At 43.4% G+C, this 21,981-nt stretch overlaps 1 protein-coding gene across 4 annotated transcripts in view; it reads right to left on the bottom strand.

Moving 5' to 3' along the window:
- Positions 1-21,643, bottom strand: part of LOC121711536 (rho-associated protein kinase 2-like) — a 61,156-nt gene extending 39,513 nt beyond the window's left edge. For 3 of the 4 annotated variants that reach the window (XR_006032364.1, XM_042095197.1, XM_042095198.1), the window contains exons 1-8: positions 21,016-21,643; positions 12,528-12,609; positions 12,111-12,211; positions 11,039-11,176; positions 9,917-10,177; positions 7,267-7,411; positions 6,707-6,845; positions 1,975-2,066 (exon numbers count right to left, since the gene is read on the bottom strand). Coding sequence is in view for 3 of the 4 variants with exons in the window: in XM_042095197.1 (XP_041951131.1) it covers positions 1,975-2,066; positions 6,707-6,845; positions 7,267-7,411; positions 9,917-10,177; positions 11,039-11,176; positions 12,111-12,211; positions 12,528-12,609; positions 21,016-21,114 (1,057 nt within the window). In the remaining variant the exon portion in view is untranslated. The remainder of the gene's footprint in view (positions 1-1,974; positions 2,067-6,706; positions 6,846-7,266; positions 7,412-9,916; positions 10,178-11,038; positions 11,177-12,110; positions 12,212-12,527; positions 12,610-21,015) is intronic. The other variant, XM_042095199.1, reaches the window with a different exon arrangement.
- Between the last annotated feature and the right edge of the window lie 338 nt (positions 21,644-21,981).

Genomic DNA, 21,981 nt, shown 5'->3' with positions numbered 1-21,981 from the left:
TGTGTGTGTGGGAGGGGGGGTATGAATAAACTACAGCGAAAGGGAGGGGTTTAGCTACTAGTAAAGGAACGATTATAAGGAATGAGAGAATGAATGGATGAATGAAAACAGAAAAGGGATATATGAAAACTAACAAAGATGAAAATAGCAAAGATGAAATGAGGGAGAGAGAAAAGCAAAGAAAGGGAAAAGGAGAGAGAGATTGTCACAGGGTGAGACAGATGTCGCCAAGCGGACAGAGCTGAGGTTTCCTTTTCCCAGAATGCTTCTCATAGTTAGTGATTAATGACAGACAGCTGTGGCCACACACACACACACACAAACACACACACAGACACACACACACAAACACACACACACACACAAACAGACACACACACACACATATGCACACACAGAGACGCACACACACACACAGACCGACCTATAGACCAACAAGAGACAGACCAACAGACACATCCACGTATTCAGATGCTCATACTATGCCCATTCGCCTACATATAAATCCATACATAAACACAGTTATTGACTTACCAATAAATTCATACACACACAAAAAAGTCTGTTACTCACGAACACCCACTCATACACACACATACACTAACACCAGCACACACACACACACACGCGTGCACGCGCACACACACACGCACACATGCACACGCACCCCCACCTGCGCACAGGCACGCACGCACGCACACACACACACACACACACACACACACACACACACACACACACACACAGAACAAAACACAAGGGACACAGAAATAGCTGAAAGTGATGCAGATGATTTCAGAGGAAAGAGGGAGAGGCAGCAAGAGAGAAAGAGAGAAAGAAAGGAGGAAGAAAAAGAGAGAGAGAGAAAGAGAGAGGAGGAAGAATGATACAGCGATATTCACAGACAGATGGACAGAACAGATATCAGAGACAAAGTGATAAAGAGAGAGACTGAACAACAGACTGAAGGAGGATTGAATGATCTGATGAAGTGAAGCCACAGAGGGAGCTGGTGAAAATAGAGAGAGAGAAAGCGAGAAAGAGAATGAGAGAGAGAGAGAGAGAGAGAGAGAGAGAGGAACCCCTAAATCTGGTTTGGTGGTTTTAGGGGCTCCTCTCTCATTAGTCACTCTGTCGGGAGGCCACATGCAGAGTCCCACCCATCCCCAAAACCACGTCTTGGAGGGCACACACACAAACACACACAAACACACACACACACACACTCAAAAACACATGCAAAAACACACACACATGCATGCATGCATACTCACAATGCCACTTCAATACACTCACATATGCACACACACAACACAAGTCACATCACCATTTCAATACACACACACACACACACACACACACAAACATAGTTACACAGCACTGGTGACCAGCCTAGGCATCTCAACACACACACACACACACACACACACACACACACACACACACATACACAGAGCCCCTGCTCCCAGTTCAACACAGATTCATTCATTCCCCTTTGCACACACACACGCACACACACGCGCACACACACGCACACACACGCACACACAGCGAATACATATAAACACACACTCAAACAGGTAGCTCTATTTACTCATTGCACGCAAACACACGCAATTCACACCCAACAATAACCTCACATTCATCTGTGTCTGTGCCATTTTCTAGATGTCTATCAGCACATTTTCATATTTTCAAACATACCATGAAGCATGACACTTTGATAAGTTTGTCTGTTCTCTCTCTCTCTCTCTCTCTCTCTCTGTGCGTGTGTGTGTGTGTGTTTGTGTGAATGTGTGTATAAGTAAGCGTAGGCACATACAGGTACAGAAAGACTGCACAGGAGTGTGTACATAGATACAGGGCACACACACACACACACACACACACACACACACACACACACACACACACACACACACACACACACAAACACACATGGGCACACAAATACATAGCCACAAACACACTTACTGTTTCGGATGTTGTCAAAGGTCCACTGGTCGTTCTTGAAAAACGGATGCCGCTTGATTTCATCCACTCCGTCCCGACCGAGACGCACGTCTCTGTACATAACACACGTCCCAGTGAGTGTACATACACACACACACACACACACACACACACACACACTAGCTCAAACACACATACACATTACACACACACACAGACGTCCTTAGCACAGACTGATCCAGCCAACACACTCACACCCCTCTAAAGGAGCCACGGCAGCCCCCTAGTCACAGAGAATGGCAGCAGTATGTGAGTGTGTGTGTGTGTGTGTGTGTGTGTGTGTGTGTGTGTGTGTGTGTGTATATATTTGAGTGTGTATGACAGCAGATTTCCAGTAGTGTGTTCCAGTAGAGTTAGCGCTGAAACTAATCCAAGCCAAGAGGTACAGAAACCACTACAGACACAATCCAAAAACACAGCTCTGCACTCCTCCTCCAAGTCACTCTATCTCTCTCTCTCTCTCTTTCTCACTGAATCTCTCTATCTGTATCTCCTAGTCTCCCTCTCTTACCCTCACTCTTACTCTACTCAAACTGTCCTTCTTTCCCTTCGCTTGAAACTACAGTCTTTCTGTTTCTTTTGCCACCATTCATCACCTCTCTCTCTCTCTCTCCCCTTCTCTCTCTCTTTCAATCCCTCCTGCTCTCTCTACCCCCTTTCTCTCAATCACTTTCCCTCTCTCCTTCCCTCACAAATTCTCTCTCCCTCTTTCTCTCAATGACTCTTTCCCTCTCTCTCACACACATACACACCCTCTCTCTCTCTCTCTCTCTCAATCACAATCCCTCTCTCTCAGCTCAAGGGGTGCAGCATTTTGGGTTGCCACGTGTGGTACATTCCACTCTAAGCCAAAAGGGATGGGAGGGGATGTGTGTGTGTGTGTGTGTGTGTGTGTGAGGACGACACACTGGCTGTTTTGCTGATTGGATATGAGAGAGAAAGAGAGAGAGAGAGAGAGAAAGAGTCATGAAGAGAGACTAGCGCCAATAGCGATCTAATAAAGGGAGGGAGTGTGTGTGTGTGTGTGTGTGTGTGTGTGTGTGTGTGTGTGTGTGTGTGTGTGTGTGTAGAGTTTAAAGGAATTATCCGGAGTAAAATGCACTTTAGATCAATTTACGGATGATTGGGAGTACATACGTTGAGTTGACATCAAAATCATGTCATTCGGATGTGTTTTGAGAAAGTTCGATTTTACCGTTTTTAGTCAAAACTCGTTAGCGTGTGACCAGGGCATATTATTTCGCCTCTACAAAACGCTATTTTTATACCTCTTCTACAGTTCCAAACAACATTACACTTACGTGGTAGTGAGTAGAGGGTCCCTAAAGCCAAACCGAAGTATCCAGAGGTCTTTATGTGGTCGGATAGAGAGTCCAGAATGAATTTCATCAAGCCAGTACCTTTCCGGAAATGTTGCTGCTGCAGCTGGCGTCTTTAGGGGAAAGTCCGTAGGAGTCGATTGCCGAGTGTGGAGTAACACGCTCTGGAAATTCACAATTTTGTTACCGTTTTAAAAAAAAAAAAAAAATAGTCCAGTATTTCTTTCGAAATTGAAATGAAGTTGTATGGACTGGACTATGTTTTTTTTTTTTTTTTTAAACGGCGACGAAATTGAAAAAATGAATTTCCAGAGTGTGTTACTCCACACTCGGCAATCGACTCCTACGGACTTTCCCCTAAAGACGCCAGCTGCAGCAGCAACATTTCCGGAAAGGTACTGGCTTGATGAAATTCCTTCTGGACTCTCTATCCAACCACCTAAAGACCTCGGGATACTTCGGTTTGGCTTTAGGGATCCTCTACTCACTACCACGTAAGTGTAATGTTGTTTGGAAATGTAGAAGAGGTATAAAAATAGTGTTTTGTAGCGGCAAAATAATATGCCCCGGTCACTTACACACTAACAAGTTTTGACTAAAAACGGTAAAATCGAACTTTCTCAAAACACATCCGAATGACATGATTTTGATGTCAACTCAACGTATGTACTCCCAATCATCCGTAAATTGATCTAAAGTGCATTTTACTCCGGATAATTCCTGTGCATGTGTATAATTATGAATGAGAGAAAGAGAGATTGAGAGAAACAGTGTGTGTGTGTGTGTGTGTGTGTGTGTGTGTGTGTGTGTGTGTGTGTGTGTGTGTGTGTGTGTGTGTGTGTGTGTGTGTGTGTGTGTGTAAATATAAATGAGTATGATTAAGAATTAGAAAAAGAAAAAAATAGAGGGAGAAACTGTGTGTGTGTGTATGTGGTAGTGTAAATGTAAATGCATATAAATGAGTATGATTAAGAATTAGAAAAAGAAAAAAATAGAGGTAGAAACTGTGTGTGTGTGTGTGTGCAGCACACAGTGCTGCAGTGTTTCAGTGCTAAAGTAAACAGGATGCCACTGCACCAGGTCTCCCACCTCCTCACTGCCCCCCTCTTCTCCTCCCTCAGTCCTTTTCCTCCTTTCTACTCCCTCCCTCCACTTCCTCTCTCTCTCTCTCTCTCTCTCTCTCTCTCTCTCTCTGAACACCATTTTAATACACAAGTGTTAAAGCCCTCCCGCCCCTCTCTCTCACTCTCTTTCAATTCAATTCAATTCAATTCAATTCAAGTGAGCTTTATTAGCATGACAAATATTTTTGCATTGCCACAGCAGAACAAACATTTAGACATACATTTACATAGAGAATGCTTGGAATACAGTACATCGCAAATAGATACGCATCCATAATTAACAAACAAACTGGTGTGTGTGTGTGTGTGTGTGTGTGTGTGTGTGTGTGTGCGTGCGTGCGTGCGTGTATGCATGTGTGTGTGTGTGTGTGTGTGTGCGTTGCTGCGTGTATGTATGGTGTTTGTCTGTGTAATTATATGGATAGGTGGCATATAAAAGTAATGATTATTTAATTATTTAACCACTGTCCCTTGCATTATGGCATTCGGTGACGTATTTGACAGCAAGATTTGCTGTCTGTCCATGCTGTCCGAGTAAGACTGCCATTATTTCTTCTTGTTCTAGATTTCTGAACCCTGGGATTAGGCTTGTAAGCTTGTCAAAGTATGACTTACGTATAGTTGTATATTTCTCACAGTGAAGAAGAAAGTGCACCTCAGTCTCAACCTCACCTGTTATGCAGTGACCACATATTCTTTGCTCTTTTGGCAACCAGGATTTTCTCAGTCTGCCCTTTTCTATGGCTAGACTATGGTCACTGAGTCTGTATTTGGTCAGGATCTGTCTCTGCTTTATATCTCTAACTAGCCTGGCTAGCGCCACCACTTCTCAATGAGACGTGGTCTGGGAACCAAACGTTCATTTTCTCGTATTTGAAAAAAAATGCCCAGATCCGTTTATTGGGTGCCACGGATGTCTATCAAATGCGTCTGTGCATAGCTCATCATCGTCTTGCTTTCCCCCCTGTTCTGTGATTGGTTCCCTATCTCAGGCGAAAATTTGCTCCATGGTCTCCAGGCTGCCTTAGCAGCGTGAATCAAATCGCGCGCAAGGCAGCATGGGAACACCCAGGCTAATCTCTAACAGTAAAGAGATATTCTTCCAATTGGTATTCAGATTTTATTGACCGGTAACATTCTAATTTCCTTTGGTTTTTTGTCTCCTTTTGCCAATGTTCCAAATATTTTTCTTTAGATTCTTGAATGATCTTATTGGTGTTCAGTTTGAAAGCAGCACTTGTCTGAGAGAAGTTATTGATGTTTGTTAGGGGGAGATTAGTTAGTCCCAGTACAAGCTGACTCAGAGGACTCTTTTCAGGGTTCAGATCTTGAGTTTTTACTGCATTAAAATGCAGTGTGTCAGTGGGACTTGTTTGGAGATGCATCCAGAATTTGAGGGCTCTTTTTTGCATGTTGATGGCCAATGGGAATCTGCCTAGTTCTGCTCTGCATGCATTGTTTGGTGTTTTCTTTTGGATGTTTAAGATCAATCGGCAAAACTCTGCATGTACTGTAGGCTTTCTATAGGATGTTTGTCCCATCTAGTGTAGCTTTGCTCACTGAGTGGACCCCATACCTCACTTCCATACAGCGCAATGGGCTGGATTACACACTCTCTTTCTCTCTCTCTCTCCCTCTTTTCCTGCTCTCTGCTTGCTCTACCCCTCTTACCTTTCTCTCTATCCTTTCCTACTCTTCACTCCTTCTCTTCTCCTCCTCCCTCATCCGTTGCATATTGCACTCTTTCTTTTTCCTCCTCTTCACTCTCTCTCTCCATCTCTTTCTCTTATTCCTCCCTTTCCACTCTTCCTTATCCTCCCCTTTCCGTCTCTCTCTTTTTGTCCTCCTCAGTCTTCCTCTAGCCTTTCCATTCTTCATCCTCCCATTCTTTCCCCTCTTCCCCCAATCTCTCTTGTTCTCTCTCTCAATTCAAATTTCAATTCCAAGTGCTTTTTGTTGTTATGCCAAATAAGGCCTTTACACGGCCAGACCAATATACCAACATACAATGACAACATAAGCATGCACATAAACAATGGACACAAAGAACTAGAAATATAAATGTCTGTTGAGCAAACTTACATAGCCCTACAATTACTGACAATAAACAATAAACTTCTCTCTCTTTCTCTCTCTCTCTCACACACACACACACACAAACACACACACACACACACACACACACACACACACACTGACAGACAGACAGACACACACACACACACCCCTCAACACACATAGCCCTTTTACCTGTCAGTGAGGAAGGCGCAGATGAGGTCTTTGGCATCTTTGCTCATCTCTACATCATCGGGGAAGTTCAGGTGGTTCTTGTGGTCCATGATCTTACCGTAGGTGCCCACCAGAGACTCCGTATAGAAGGGAGTGTCACCTGAGGAACACACAGACAGACAGACAGACAGACAGACAGACAGACAGATAGACAGATAGACAGACACCATGGGGTTGTGTGTGTGTGTGTGTGTGTGTGTGTGTGTGTGTGTGTGAGAGAGAGAGAGAAAGGAAAACAGGGGAGAGAGACAGAGAGGTCAAACAGAAATTGTCTAAAATCCCACAAGTAAAACCCAAGATCATAGATGTGGTGTGCAGTATATTGGAGTGTATATGTACAGTATACTGGATATTGCAGTGCAGTGGCATGCAGTATAGAGGCCAGTTGAAAAAAATAGTGCCCCCTAGAGGATGCTTTTAGTAATGCTTTATGAACCTCAGCATGAAGCTGAGGAAAAGATATAAAAGAACCATGGGACAGGGTGAAAGGATATTACATCACAGGTGCTCGGGTCACTCACCCACGAGCAGCTCATAGATGAACACGCCCACTGACCACCAGTCACACTCTCGTCCATAGTGACCAGTCCCTCCTTGTGACATCAGCACTTCTGGTGAAATGTAGTCTGGAGTTCCCACAGCGGTGTCACAACGCACCATACCTTTCTACACACACACACACACACACACACACACACACACCATAACACACAAAGATGAAAAAGAACACAAAGAATAAACAGCAGAAGCCCACTAACATCACAGTGGTCATTTCATGTTAGGACACAAGGGGCTGCTGTGGAGCAGTTCTGCATTAGGGAGCATAATTTGTTCTCTGCAAAAAAAAAACAGCATAAACAGTTTTCACCTAGTAAAACACAATTTGCAGATCTCATTGACTCTTTTTTGCAAGACTCTAAACACATTCTCATGCAATAAAACACATTTTACACTCTGATGCACTTGTGATGCATAATGGTAACCACAAGTAGCACAAAGTAAACACAAAGAAAGCACAGATGTCATAAGTTAAACACAACGACCCAAAATAGATCACACTTGTTTTAAATGATGGGACACAACCAGGCTTGGAATTTCACCATTCTGGGGGCAAGACCACTTGGCCTTCAGTTGGGCATATTTGGTGGGGGGCACAAAGGCCACATGTCAGGGCACCAAGGCCAAAGTTAACTATAGCATATAAAAATGATCAAAGTTGTATTTAGCCTATTCACTGCAGTAGACCTGCATCACTGTATGAAACATGACAAAAACATGAAAAATGACATATTACATAGAACTGTAAATCTTCTGATCATCTAATAATTACAGATATCTAGGCTACATATAACAGTTATTTTATATTTGCCCTGCTATGAAATCATGTATTGAACAATTTAAGCACAGCTCAGCTTTAAGAAACTCAAATAGCCTAGATGCATGCTTAGCATTTTGTGATCATTAAGGCTACTTTCACAAACTGTTAGTCAGCTGTCCTCTGATTTACCAATATCTAGGCGATATTTGTAACATTTATTTTGTATTTGGCCCATTATGAAATCATGTGGAACAATTTAAACACATTGTAAAACTTAAAGCCCAAATTTGGAGACATCCATGCATATCGAAATTTACTGCAAATTCGAAACTGGATTACTCTGGAACAGCTAACTGTACAGGGGACTGTTTTACACCTTTGTGTTCGGTAAGGTCTGCTGTTTATTCTTATATATGGTTTGTCATGTGTTAAAAGAAGGGTTCGTGAAGTATTCCACCGATATGAATGGGTAGGGAGATCATGGACGCAAAACCTTCAGTAGAATGTATGATTAAATTGAATTATATTATTTACTTTTATCGCGAACCGTTCAACACAGCAATTATCGGCTAACATCGTTTAAAAGCTGAGAAAAAGCTCTTTCATGTGATACTTGTGATGTCTGTGTGATGATGAGTAGGCTACTTCGCGAGTAGTTAAACTGAGAAGAATGGGTGAATTCGGACGCACTTTCTTTCTTGCACTGTCACTTTCTCCACTGCGTAAAAGACTAAATTAATTTGCGCTGTGAATGCTAAGATTATTTTGACAGGCCACAGGCTAAATAAAAATCGCTATTAGTAGGACGCAAAGCAGAATATTGAAAGAAGGGGGCACCAAGGCCACCGTGGCCTGTAAACCTCTGATTTTCAAAGGGGCATCACGGCCAACGCAAGGGGCTACGACGACCATGGCCGTCGTGGCTGCTGTGAAATTCCTACCCTGGACACAACCAATATAAGTGAGTTCAGAGTGCAAACAGGTTGCTGACCAGTTAATCAACAATGGATAGAAACTAGAAATCAGTGAGGCATTTATAGTGCATTATAGGCTGTAGATTGAAACTTAATTCTCACTGACTGTACTGAAATGTATGTCTTTTCCAGTACCTTTTCCAATTTCAAATTGTTTTGTTTTTTTAGATCCAAAATGCATTTACTGTATTATAAAAAATAAACAGTAAACAGTACAGTAAACACTCCTGGAGCTATATGCCCTGCCCTAAACACCGTTTTCCATTTTCTGATGTAGGGTGTAATGACTGCTCAGTAGTGTTTTTATTCTGACTGCTTTGTGAACGATCTGAAGACATTGTTTGGGCAAAACTGTTTTAAGGTGATTGTTCAGTTTTGCAAGAAGTGTCAGAGGTTTTTATGTAGTTTGAGAATGGGGGTTTGCCTCTCACACACACCTCACACACCCTCACGTAAGCACACCAACATATCTGCTAGTCAAAAGTCATGCATATTTCCAAGCTAGATAGGGTGAAGTGTTTGATAGTTTCCAGCAGTCTCTCTCTCTCTCTCTCTCTCCCCCTCTCAAACACACACACACACACACACTCACCAACTCACTCATTCACACCTACTCACACACATGCACATGCGTGCACGAATCTACTTTCTGCTAAAGTCTACCATGAGACACACACACACACACACACACACTCACCAAGTCCACCCTCATGCAGGTGCTGAAGCATGTAGGCATGAGACACACACACACACACACACACACACACACACACGCTCAACCAGTCCATCCTCCTGCAGGTGCTGACTAGACCATGACAAATGCATACACACACACACCCACACACACACACACACACACACACACACACACAGACTTACCGAGTCCATCCGCATGCAGGTGCCGAAGTCGGCGAGTTTGAGGTGTCCAGTGCCATCGAGCAGCATGTTATCGGGCTTGACGTCGCGGTGCAGGAAGCCCATGGAGTGGACGGCGTCCAGCGCCAGCACCACCTCAGCCGTGTAGAAGCGCGCCCAGGCCTCGGGCATGTCGTACGAGCTGGTCAGCGTCACCAGGTCGCCGCCCGGCATGAACTCCATCACCATGTATAAGTGCCGCGTGTCCTGGAAGGCACAGCAGAGCTGCGCCGGACACAAGTCATACACACACACACACACACACACACACACACACACAGGGACGAACACACACACACACACATACAGGGACAAACACACACACACACACACACAGGCACACACACAGGAACAAACACACACACACACACACACACACACACACAAACACACACACACACACACACACACACATACAGGCACACACACAGGAACAAACACACACACACACACACACACACACACACACACACACACACACACACACACACACACACAAACACACACACACACACACACACACACACATACAGGCACACACACAGGCACACACACAGGAACAAACACACACACACACACACACACACACACAAACAAACACACACACACACACACACACACATACAGGCACACACACAGGAACAAACACACACACACACACACACACACACACACAAACACACACACACACACACACACACACACATACAGGCACACACACAGGAACAAACACACACACACACACACACAAACACACACACACACACATACAGGCACACACACAGGGACAAACACACACATACACACACACACACACAGGGACAAACACACACACACACACACAGGCACACACACAGGGACAAACACACACACACACACATACACACACACACACACACACACACACACATATAAAAACACACACACCCATTATTTAAATCACATACAAATCATTTAAATCAACCACTGTGCATCAAATAAACAGGAGAGATATTGTAACAGACAGATGAGGGTGGAGGGCAGTTTTGTGTGTGTGTGTGTGTGTGTGTGTGTGTGTGTGTGTGTGTGCGCGCGCGTGTGTGTTACCTGTACAATCCAGGGACTGTTGCAAAAAGCCATGATGTTTCTCTCCTCCCAGAAGAAGGCAGAATCAGAGCGCTTGATCATCTCAAACTTACTGAGCTGCTTCATGGCATACACCTTCTGAGACACCTTGTGTCGGACCTGACACACACACACACACACAGAGTACAAACAGAGTACAAACACAAACACACAGCGATTTTTCATTTTCAGCAGTTGTTGTCTGGACGTAATCTTATTCCCAATTCATCTATGAAATAATGATGTATTGAATAAATCTAAACAAAATGGTCAGTTCCTTTAATAATAAATTGTATTATTATTTTAGATAAAATTACTGTAACACTAAAGGCGGTGATACATGGGGAAACTTTTTGAGCAATGTTGCTACGCAACCACATTACCAGTTCCATGAGTTCTGATTGGATCATTATGAAAATTTGCCTACTGATGAATAAAGTTCTTTACAAAAAAATGGTGGCCAATATCAACTGGAACATACTAGAACCACAATACTTAGGAACATTGTCCAGCAACATTACTCAAGAGAGGTGCCTTGTGTATCATCATCTTAATGTCTCTTAGTGTGCAACACTAATATCTTAAGCATTCTGAACTCTGACGTTCCACTGTACATAAACAAAGGCAAACGCCCACAGACACAAAAGTACATATACAGTCAAATGACTTTGGACCACACACACACACACATATACAGTCAAATACACTCTGAGACGCACAAACCAGGATACTCAAGAATAGATATAAACTCTCTCTAGCACAAGCTTACACACAGTCACACAGTTCACACAGACGTTCAAGCCTCTTCAAGCTCCTGTGGCTACTTGTCCTAACATGCCACCTTTAGACTTCAACAAACCTGGGGAGATGCAAAACAGATGCCTGCAGGCCACACACGCACGCATACACACGCATACACACGCATACACACGCATACACACACATACACACACATACACACACACACACACACACACACACACACACACACACACACACACACACACACACACACACCTAAACACACACAAACACACAGAGGGGTGTTTCTCACCAGTTGCACTTCTCCATATGCTCCGCGACCAATGAGCTTCACTCGTTCAAAATCATCCATCCTCACCTGGAGCTCCCGCAGCTTACCCATCGCCTTCTCATCTACAGACACAAAACACACACCACACACACACACACATACACACACACACACACAGACATGCATGCATGCACACACACACACACACACATACACACACAGAACATTTGGTTACTTTTTTTTTTATCAGTGGTGACTTACGATATTGTAAAGACATACATTCATTTTCACAATCAAAAGTGGTCCCTTGGCATCAAACCAAACGTTTCCAATGACTACCATTACTAGTTGAGCACTTAAATATGATGTTACACAATACAGCTTACTGTCCATGCATGCCCCACTCCCAGGAGCACAGTAATAACAGTACTAACTCACAGCGGTTCAGGAAGGCATCAATGTTCTTGTTCTTGCGCAGCGCAGGGTAGTTCAGATCCAGCGCCAGAGCGTTCACAGAGTCCTGTGGGGGCAAGGAGGAATCACCAGCTCAGAAATAACCTCCAACAAACCTTTATGAAACACGTTGTGTACAAAAGACATTGCACACGTGTTGTCATTGATGTATTCCTTCAAGCTTTATGGAACTTTGACACGATATACACCAGGGGTGTAGTCTACGTGATACGCAGGATTATGCAGTATACCCACTTAAAAAGCATCACCATCTCAGTATACCCACTAGACAAGGATAGGTAGTTTTTCTCCATTGGTTTGGCTAATTTCTTGAAACAGAAATTACATTCTCATAACATGGACAAACCTCCAAACTACTTGGCAATTGTTCACAACAGAATTGGATTTCTCATTCATTTATCAAATTGCAAATGTGTTAGTACATGTCTCAATGTCTCACTACATCTTTGCAAATTATTAAAGTACAGGTAGCCTCCATATAGCACAATTTCTTGTTGATCTAAACTGATTGTCGATTCTCAGTCTAATGGTTGTTCTCTCCAAAACATGTCAGCATCATTTCAGTGTATAAGTCTATATATATTTAAGCAATATAGCACGAGTGAGAGTGGGGTTGGTCATGGATATTCCCACGGGTGTTGTTCGGCCGTAGCCACGGGGCCGGAGGTCGAGTGGCGCAGGCAACAACAGCCGTGGGAATATCCATGACCAATCCCACGATCACGAGTGCTATATTGCTTTTATACAACAATTCTACAACAAACTAAATAATCTGAAAACACCCCATTATTGTTTAAAAATGTTAATTTCGACATCGTTCTTACGCATCAAAAAATAGTTCCCTTTTCAATAGACAGCCTCTTGGTTGCTAGGTAACCAACATTCCAGATCCCTCGTTACGGGTCTTGGTGGTTTACATGTCTTCTTGAAAGAAATGTTGAAAGTCGGGCTGAAATCACATTCATATCTAGGTTTGCTGAATGCATGTTACAAGGACAATGGGCCATGTCATGTAAGGGACATGGTACTGCAAAAAACGGAAACATTGTCTACATTGCAGAACCACTCAACTTTATTAATTTATGGTGAATAAATATTACTGTGCACAGCCTGACGTGACGATGCTAGCACGTTAGCAGCGGTTAGCTAATTATGCTAACGTTATCTACAAGTCTCCTCCAAGTGACAATCATATTATACACAATGCTGGCAATGCTGAGAACAATTAGCATCCTCGTTTATCTTACTTACATTGAGTTGACTGTGTGGCTTAATCCACAGATGTGGTGAAGCACTGTTTCGTTATGGTTTGCTAAGGAGTAACCCATTGCTTGAAATAGTGGAGAGCTGGGTGTCAAATCTTCACATTGTGTCGCGGAGTGATTTATTATTAGCTGTGCTGAGTCTGAGTTGAAATGTCCAGGGATATGTGGAGGGATATTCCAACTCATGGAACGTCTCTCGGCCAATCAGAAACAAATAAATAGTTCCATAGAACCCAATTGTTGTATAAACAATTATATTCTGTTAGCTAGACAAAAAACGAGTACAGTAACCATTGTCAATGAAGGACTGGGCTAAGACTGAGAGGTGGACATGAGAGATATTTCAATGGTGACAAAACATCTATTTTGACTCGCAGTGGGGGGGCACTGTTGGGGGCACTGACTATTCATATGAGAAAGAAATTTCGTTTCGATACATGAGTGAACTGTTTTTGGAGAGATATGAGCTTTTGCAGGTGAACCATGTTTGTTGTGCTGAACCATCCAGGTTATTTTGGCAAAAGCACCAAGAGTGTTGAGAACGTCCGGTCTGTTTCAAGAAATGAGCCAAAGTAATTGAGAAGGATCTTTGCAATTTTTGTGGCACTGACTCTTTATATGGGAAAAGAATTTAGTTTTGAAGCATGCATGAGTGAAAGGTTATGGGAGAGATATGAGCTTTTGCAAGTGAGCATTGGTGTTGTGCTGAACTGTAAGACCGTTTTGCCAAATTACCTTAGTGTTTTGAGAATGTAATTTCTGTTTCAAGAAATGAGCCAAACCAATGGAGAGAAAATGTAACATTTGGGGTTGATCACAGTAGGCCTATCCCCACTACAGCTAACTAGACTACATCACTGATATACACAATACTATAAGTTAAAGTCACGCATGACATGGGATACAACACCAAGCCACAATTGGCTGGAGATAGCTCTGCCCAGACACACCATGACAGTCCAGCACATGCTCTCCGCAGCTAATCACTTTGCTTAATTGATATGACACAACAATGCACATAATACAGTATAATCAGGCACACCTGCAGGGCTTAAAGCAAAGGAAATATCTGAAGTGAAGTTATCAGACATTTTCAACATCTTTATGTGTAAATAACTATTAACTAACAGTCTAGCCCACACCTGAATTCTGGCACGGTGCATGGGAACGCTAAGCCCTGCATCTGTGACTGTGTCCATAGCTGCGTCGTGTTCTCGCCCTCCTTCACAGTCTAACATGCGCTACCAGGAGTCAACGGCTGCTACAGTAAACACAACGTGTGGGCCCAACCATTGCAACTGTGTAGCAGAAAGCAACATCTCCAAAAAAGCAGCCTTCATAAGCAGATTGTAACAGCTGAAGAGTTCAAAGGAAAATAAACCTTTTGAGATAGATAGATAGATAGATAGATAGATAGATAGATAGATAGATAGATAGATAGATACTTTATTGATCCCCAAAGGGAAATTCAAAGTATATAGTATAGGATAGTATAAGTATAAAGTATATACTATAGATAGATAGATACTGTAGATAACATTACATTAAACATTCTGCCTACTGGATGTGTGTGTGTGTGTGTGTGTGTGTCACAGGGTGACTGTCTGTCATTACTGCCTACTCATTGCTCTAAGCCCACTCTTCACTACACACATTGGAGGGCTTCCTTTGCACGCTAACACACACACACACACACACACACAAATATACCCTCCCCCCACACACACACACACACACACAAACAATTTGCATGGGCAAACAGGAAGTCCGTAAACTTGTGTGCGTGTGTGTTTGTGTGTGTGTGTAGTGGGATTTATCACTGAGCTCAATGGCAGGACATGATCTCAGTTTCCTGTACGTGCGTGTGTGTGTGTGTGTGTGTGTGTGTAATAGGACGGGACATGGCAACAAGGAGTCCTTCTATAGAGAGTTAACTCTTAATAAGCCCCTCTGGCCATGTAAACGTTGCGCGTCAAACACACGTGTGGGAATACCCACACGCTTTTTTACACACTGTGCCAACTCACACGACTTACGTCATGCTGTCCTACATCAACACAGGAAACTGACAACTATCTGTTAGAGGACACAGTGCAAATGTGCTGACTGACTGAGGATCAGCATTTTAAGCTGATGGAAGCAAACGCTAGGACTTGGTTTAAGGACCTCTACACTTAAGGTATAGGCACCGCATGATCTTACAACCATTGAGAAGCAAATGAACATCGCTGGGAATCCCCTGGCCTCTTGAATCAGTGATGGATGGATGTAATCACTTTATTAATCCCAAAAGGGGAAACTAATTTGTTACCATGGACAACGTACACAAACAAAACAGCAACAAGACAATGACAAGTACAGTACAATGTACAACCTACAACTGAAGTTGAAGTGACCGAAGTTTTATAGCATCTTCCAGTCAGGACACTGCTAAATGGACAGCCATCCCAGCTGACAAATGATTTGGGTCACACTTTACTTGGACAATCTTTAGACTATAGTATCTACAGATGCTTAAACTATCTGTTGACACTTAAATCCACAAACGAGTTTCACCATGAGTGCTGCTTGTGTGTATAGAAATTAGTACTCCTCTGGTGCTCATCAGCTTAGAGATCAAACACGATTTCAAATTTAGTAGTGAGTCAAACCAAGCTCAATAAAGGCTTTTTACTTACAAATCCTCTTGAGTGCCTCAGACTCACTACTACATTTGTTGACACTGTTACTGTAAGTACAATTTATGGTTAAAGGACAGGGTTAGGGGTTGGGTTTGGTACATGCTGAATCTCAGCAGAGGATCTGTTAAGTCTCTGTGAGTAAACTATCAACGTAAAGCATTACATAACACAGTCATAGGAAGAGGTTGAAAGAGGTTACGAGCAAGAAATGTCAACATCACAACCACTAGGCCAATGGTTCCTTCAAGAACTTATACATGACAAAATGGGTGTGCTGTCAGATAATCACACCCTGGTCGTGAGTACTAGGTTCTAGTGTGAATACCGCTTGATCCAATGAGAACTTGTACATTATCAAGTACCAAAGCACAGGAATGGAGCCTTTTAATATATCAAACAAAAAGAAGAGTGCAACCAAAACTTATAGTGTGCTATGTAGTGAAGTGCAGAAACATCTATGGCTTATCTACACAGTAGTCTTTGGTCTTCAGACAAATCCAGGCTGTCACTGCAAGTACAAGCATGGCGCTTGGGTTACATAGGGGTTCAATCCTACTCAGCAGTCTCAGAACTAATGTCTCAGAACTAATGAACTGTGTAATAATAAATATGGGTTATATGAGGCCTTTAGTTTTACTAAGTACTATTTAGAGCACTAACAGCGATATAATGTGAACAAATGTGGTTTGACAAAATAATGTGTTTTGCAATCACATGCTTCTTTGGTGAGAAAAGTTAGCTCTTATTTAAGTATAAGTATAAGTTTATATACTATTTTGATCCCGTGAGGGAAATTTGGTCTCTGCATTTATCCCAATCCATGAATTAGTGAAACAAACACAGCACACAGTGTATACACAGTGAGGTGAAGCATACACTCATTCCGGCGCAGTGAGCTGCCTGCATCAACAGCGGCGCTCGGGGAGCAGTTAGGGGTTAGGTGCCTTGCTCAAGGGCACTTCAGCCGTGCCTACTGGTCGGGATTCGAACCGGAAACCCCTCCGGTTACAGGTCCGAAGTGCTAACCAGTAGGCCACGGCTGCCCCACAAGACATTTAGGTGCTGGTACAGCGTTGGTACGTTGATCAAACAGTGATGACCACTGATGAGCTGTCTTTAGCTGTGGATTTATTATGGATTTTGTGTTAGAGCAACTGAAAGGAACATTGTGTGTTTGTGTGTGTGTGTGTGTGTGTGTGTGTGTGTGTGTGTGGCCTGTCTTCTAAGCTGGTTTATTCCTGGCTGCATCTCAGGAGCTTCCACTGTCAGTCACACACACACACTCACACACACACACAAACAAACAAGTGTTTGCACAATACACCCAGGCCTATTTGTGGGAAGGCATCCTTTTACAAAATGGGAGACCAGAATGGCAGCCGTGTCATCATCAACATACTCTGATAAGCGCTCACATATCGAGGGAGCAGCAAGTACTGTCAATCAACTAAAGGCTCCAAAAAGGGAAAACAAGCTGTTTTAAACTAGTGTATACAGTACACTGTGTGAATGTGTGTGTGTGTGTGTGTGTGTGTGTGTGTGTGTGTGTGTGTGTGTGTGTGTGTGTCCATGTGTGTGTTTAATGCTGAGTCACTTTGGCAGTCTTGAGAATCTGTCTTGAGGGCATGCACAGACATACACACGCACACACACACACACGCGCACACACATTAGCTGAAACCTGAGACCTTGTCAAGCAGCTGTGGGGTGTGTTGCTTTGGCTGTTTTTGGGGGGAGAGCATTGTTTTTTTTGTCCCAGCAGTGAGATTGAGATCTAGAGCCTCCATGACATTGCAGCTAATCAGATTTTATTCCCTTGTGTTTGTTTCAAAACCCTTTTAAATCCATGCTCCTGCTGTTGGGAGCTTGGACTGGGGAGAGGTTAGTACAAACGTGTCTTATAGTCAGCTTCATAAGCCTACATATAGCTAGCAGTCTATTCTGGCTATTTCCAGACCTGTTGTGTGAGATGATATTCTCTAAGTTCTGAGAGAGCTAACTACCAGGAAATGTGAAAATAAATGCTCTCACTGGAACACATTGATCCCTTAAAATATCTTAAAACATACTTATTATATACTGACCTTAACAAGCAACTACCCTTAATGTGTAAACAATTTACTAAGAAGGCAAACTAAAACCTAAGAAGGGGTCGTAGGGAACAACAAGATTATGTTTCTGTGGTTATTAAAGTATTATCTGTTAACCTATTATCATTATTGCCCTAAACAAGCAATTGCACTTTTTTAGCAAATAATTGAAGCACCCTTAATGTCACCATCTATAGTTAGTATATATATTATTCAAATTGCCATATTTATTGTTTCATATTATAGTTTCATTTACCCTTCCATGCATGAGTCTACCACATATAATAGTATATATCTATAAAAAAATAATTTTAATTTTCCCTTTTTGAAAATCTGTCCAGATCAAGTGAAGGTTTCTGGTGGCAGACAGTGTGACACAACTCTCAGAGGCATTTACTATATGCAAATGAACAAGGTAAATGTGTTACCAGAACACCATGCCCATTTAAACCAAAAGGTGTTAACGCAACATGACACACACACACACACACACACACATACATACATACATACAGACAGACACACTCACATACACACACACAGACAACACATTCTCTCTCTCTCTCTCTCTCTCTCTCTCACACACACACACACACAGACACACACACACACACACACACACAGACACAGACACAGACACACACACACACACACACATACACACACAGGAAAAGCCTGCTTATCCTGTCCTCACATTCTTCACAGTGGGCAGTGGGCATCACAGAGATGTGTGGGCTAATTTGGGACTAAGAGAAATTAGGACAAGGGAGTTCTCCTCAGACATAGACAGAGAGACAAACACACACACACACACACACACACACACAGACACAAACTCTCACACATGCAGACACACAAAAACAGGGCAGCCAGGCACATTCCTAAGGATCAGGGTGCGTCTGATGGTTTAATAAAAATAAACGTTCCCCAGATGACTTCAGGCATTGCGTGGGCATCGCCATGGCAATACTCAGACTGGTGACGAAAAAAGGTCAAAGGTCAACACATGACAAAAAAGGCACTGTGCTTCTGTGTTAGGTTGTGTCTATCTGTGTGTCTATCTGTGTGTGTGTAGTATTGTGTCTGTGAGTGTGTATGTGTCTCTCTATCTGTGTGGATGTGTGTGTTTGTGTCTGTCTGTCTATCTATCTGTATGTGTGGATGTGTGTGTGTGTGTGCTTCTGGGTGCCAAACACGCCCATTGCAAAGCCGGCTTAAGCTGAAAAAAAACACACACCACCTCTCCAGGTGTCAGCACATGTGCACACTATTTCTCTGCCCTGGTACATCCACACACACACTGCTTCCCCTGTACATTCACATCTCCTATGAGAACCATGTCAGTTTATACCCACAGATGAGATGTCAAGCGAGTTTCAGAGTCGTGCTCCAGGCTCCTAAGAGCCAGGCCTCCTACACCAAATCCATGTGGGCTGAACGCGCCTGAGGCAAAACATTCATTCCAAGGGCTTTAAGAGTGTCTCTAGTCTCTTAATTATTTTACTGCTTGATAACCCCAGTGAAATGCTCTCAAAGGCTGCTCTGTTGGCAATGTTGTTTTGCCCACAAATGTTGCTAACTTGTTTTGTTGGTGATTTTGTTTTTCATGGTAAAATGGCTTGTTTGTTGATTTGCCACTGTGAAATCCCCTACCTCTGAGGACACAGCAAAGTTACTATAATGATAAACAGCCTCAACAGGCCGTCTCATAGCACCATGCTCAGGACTGGCTCTGTTTAAATCAAACAGATTCATTCAGGATCAAAGGTGGAGTGGTTCAGGTTCAGAGAGTAGCCAGACCTCACTCCTCAGTCAGACTAATAAGTCTGCGGTCTGAAGAAGTTGGTTAATTATTTAGTAGTCAGCAAACCTTCCCTGCATGGACACAAGGTTTGACTGGATCTCTCTTCTCTTTTCTTGAATTGGATGACGTGTGAAATTAGCCCAGTGTGGTGATGACCCTGATGAATCCCTGACTGCACTTGATGCAAAGGGACGCCTACATACAGTAACCACTACTTGCAGAATATGAGGTCGCCACCAATGTAGCCAAATATGGATCCTTGGTCTTCTTGAAATAACGCTGACAGTGGCACAAATCAGACACAGGTAGACAGGCAAGTGGAGTTAACAGTGAGTGGCTGGCTAGCAGCTCGTGAGTATAGCGCGAGAGAGCGTCCAAATCCGACTTCTCTGCTGCATGCGCCCTCTGTTGTGCCAGCTGCTGCGCGCGCGCGAATGATCAAAGATGACAGCTTACTACATCGCTCGTATAAGCTACTGACATCATCACGTCACTCTCCTGACATAGAGAATGAATGAACCTGAAAAGAATTATGTTTTAAGTGAAGAAAGCGCGTCTGATGCCGAGATAGTGGGGACCAATGTGAATTAGTTCTTGGGGCGGTTAACTTACCAGTAAACTTTCCAAGTTTAACGCTGACTTCGGATCTTTGATCATGGCCTCCAGCTTCCGCAGCCGGCTCTCCAGGCGCCGTTCCGCTCCGCTCGACATAATGACGGGCTAGGCAGAGGCCGGTCCTCGGGAACATGTGACGGCAAGCCCGGCAGTCCGATAAACGCACTCTCATACACACACACACACACACACCTCCAATCTGTGCCTTTTGTATCCACTACCTGTCTTCCTGTAGAAGCTACTCGTGAACGTATCCGGGCAGGCGTTGAACGAGGTAGAGAACGATTATTTCTAAACACACTTATCAATACACGTTTATCAGATGTATTCGTTTTGATTACTCCGTGGAAGTTGAAGAATACCCTTTGCTTTCAGAACCACGTTCCTCAATGTGCTGTTCCCTTTGCCGGGTTCACCGTCCTGTTTCAGAAACTTCCAAATCCCTGGCGAGTTTGTTATCAGGTGAAATCTTAGTGTGTGGGGCCGTCAAAGGCTCCTTGAAGTTTCTCAGGCTTTCGCGTAAAAATATAACTCTGAATGTGGTCATCCAGAGAGCCGGAGCGTCGCTTTGCACCTAACACTCTCCCGTTTACTTCAATGAACTCTCCTCTCACACTCTCCGTCACCCCACTCTCTCACCCCCTCCCACTCTCTCACCCCCTCCCTCTCTCTCACCCCTCCCTTCGCGTCCTCCCCTCCCCTCGGCGCACAGGAATTCCTCCGTTCTTATCTCAGCCATCGCTTTTACCGACAGCGCGTGCTGTATTTCTGGAACGCTGATGCGTCGCCTTACAAACGAGCTTGGCTGGCCCTGCAACGACCAATGAGCGACCTAAATATAACGCATTACGCCTGGGGACGGTGATATACTTAGGATAGCCTTTATGTTCAAAGTCCCATGAAAAACACAGAGATGCCTTGGAGTTGATACTGAGTAGAGCCATGTCACAGGCAACGGATGTT

Source organism: Alosa sapidissima, chromosome 6 (genome assembly GCF_018492685.1).
Source record: "Alosa sapidissima isolate fAloSap1 chromosome 6, fAloSap1.pri, whole genome shotgun sequence".
NCBI classification, from domain to species: domain Eukaryota; kingdom Metazoa; phylum Chordata; class Actinopteri; order Clupeiformes; family Clupeidae; genus Alosa; species Alosa sapidissima.
The sequence above is the reverse complement of the archived record's forward strand: the minus strand, read 5'-3'. Positions and strand labels throughout refer to the sequence as shown.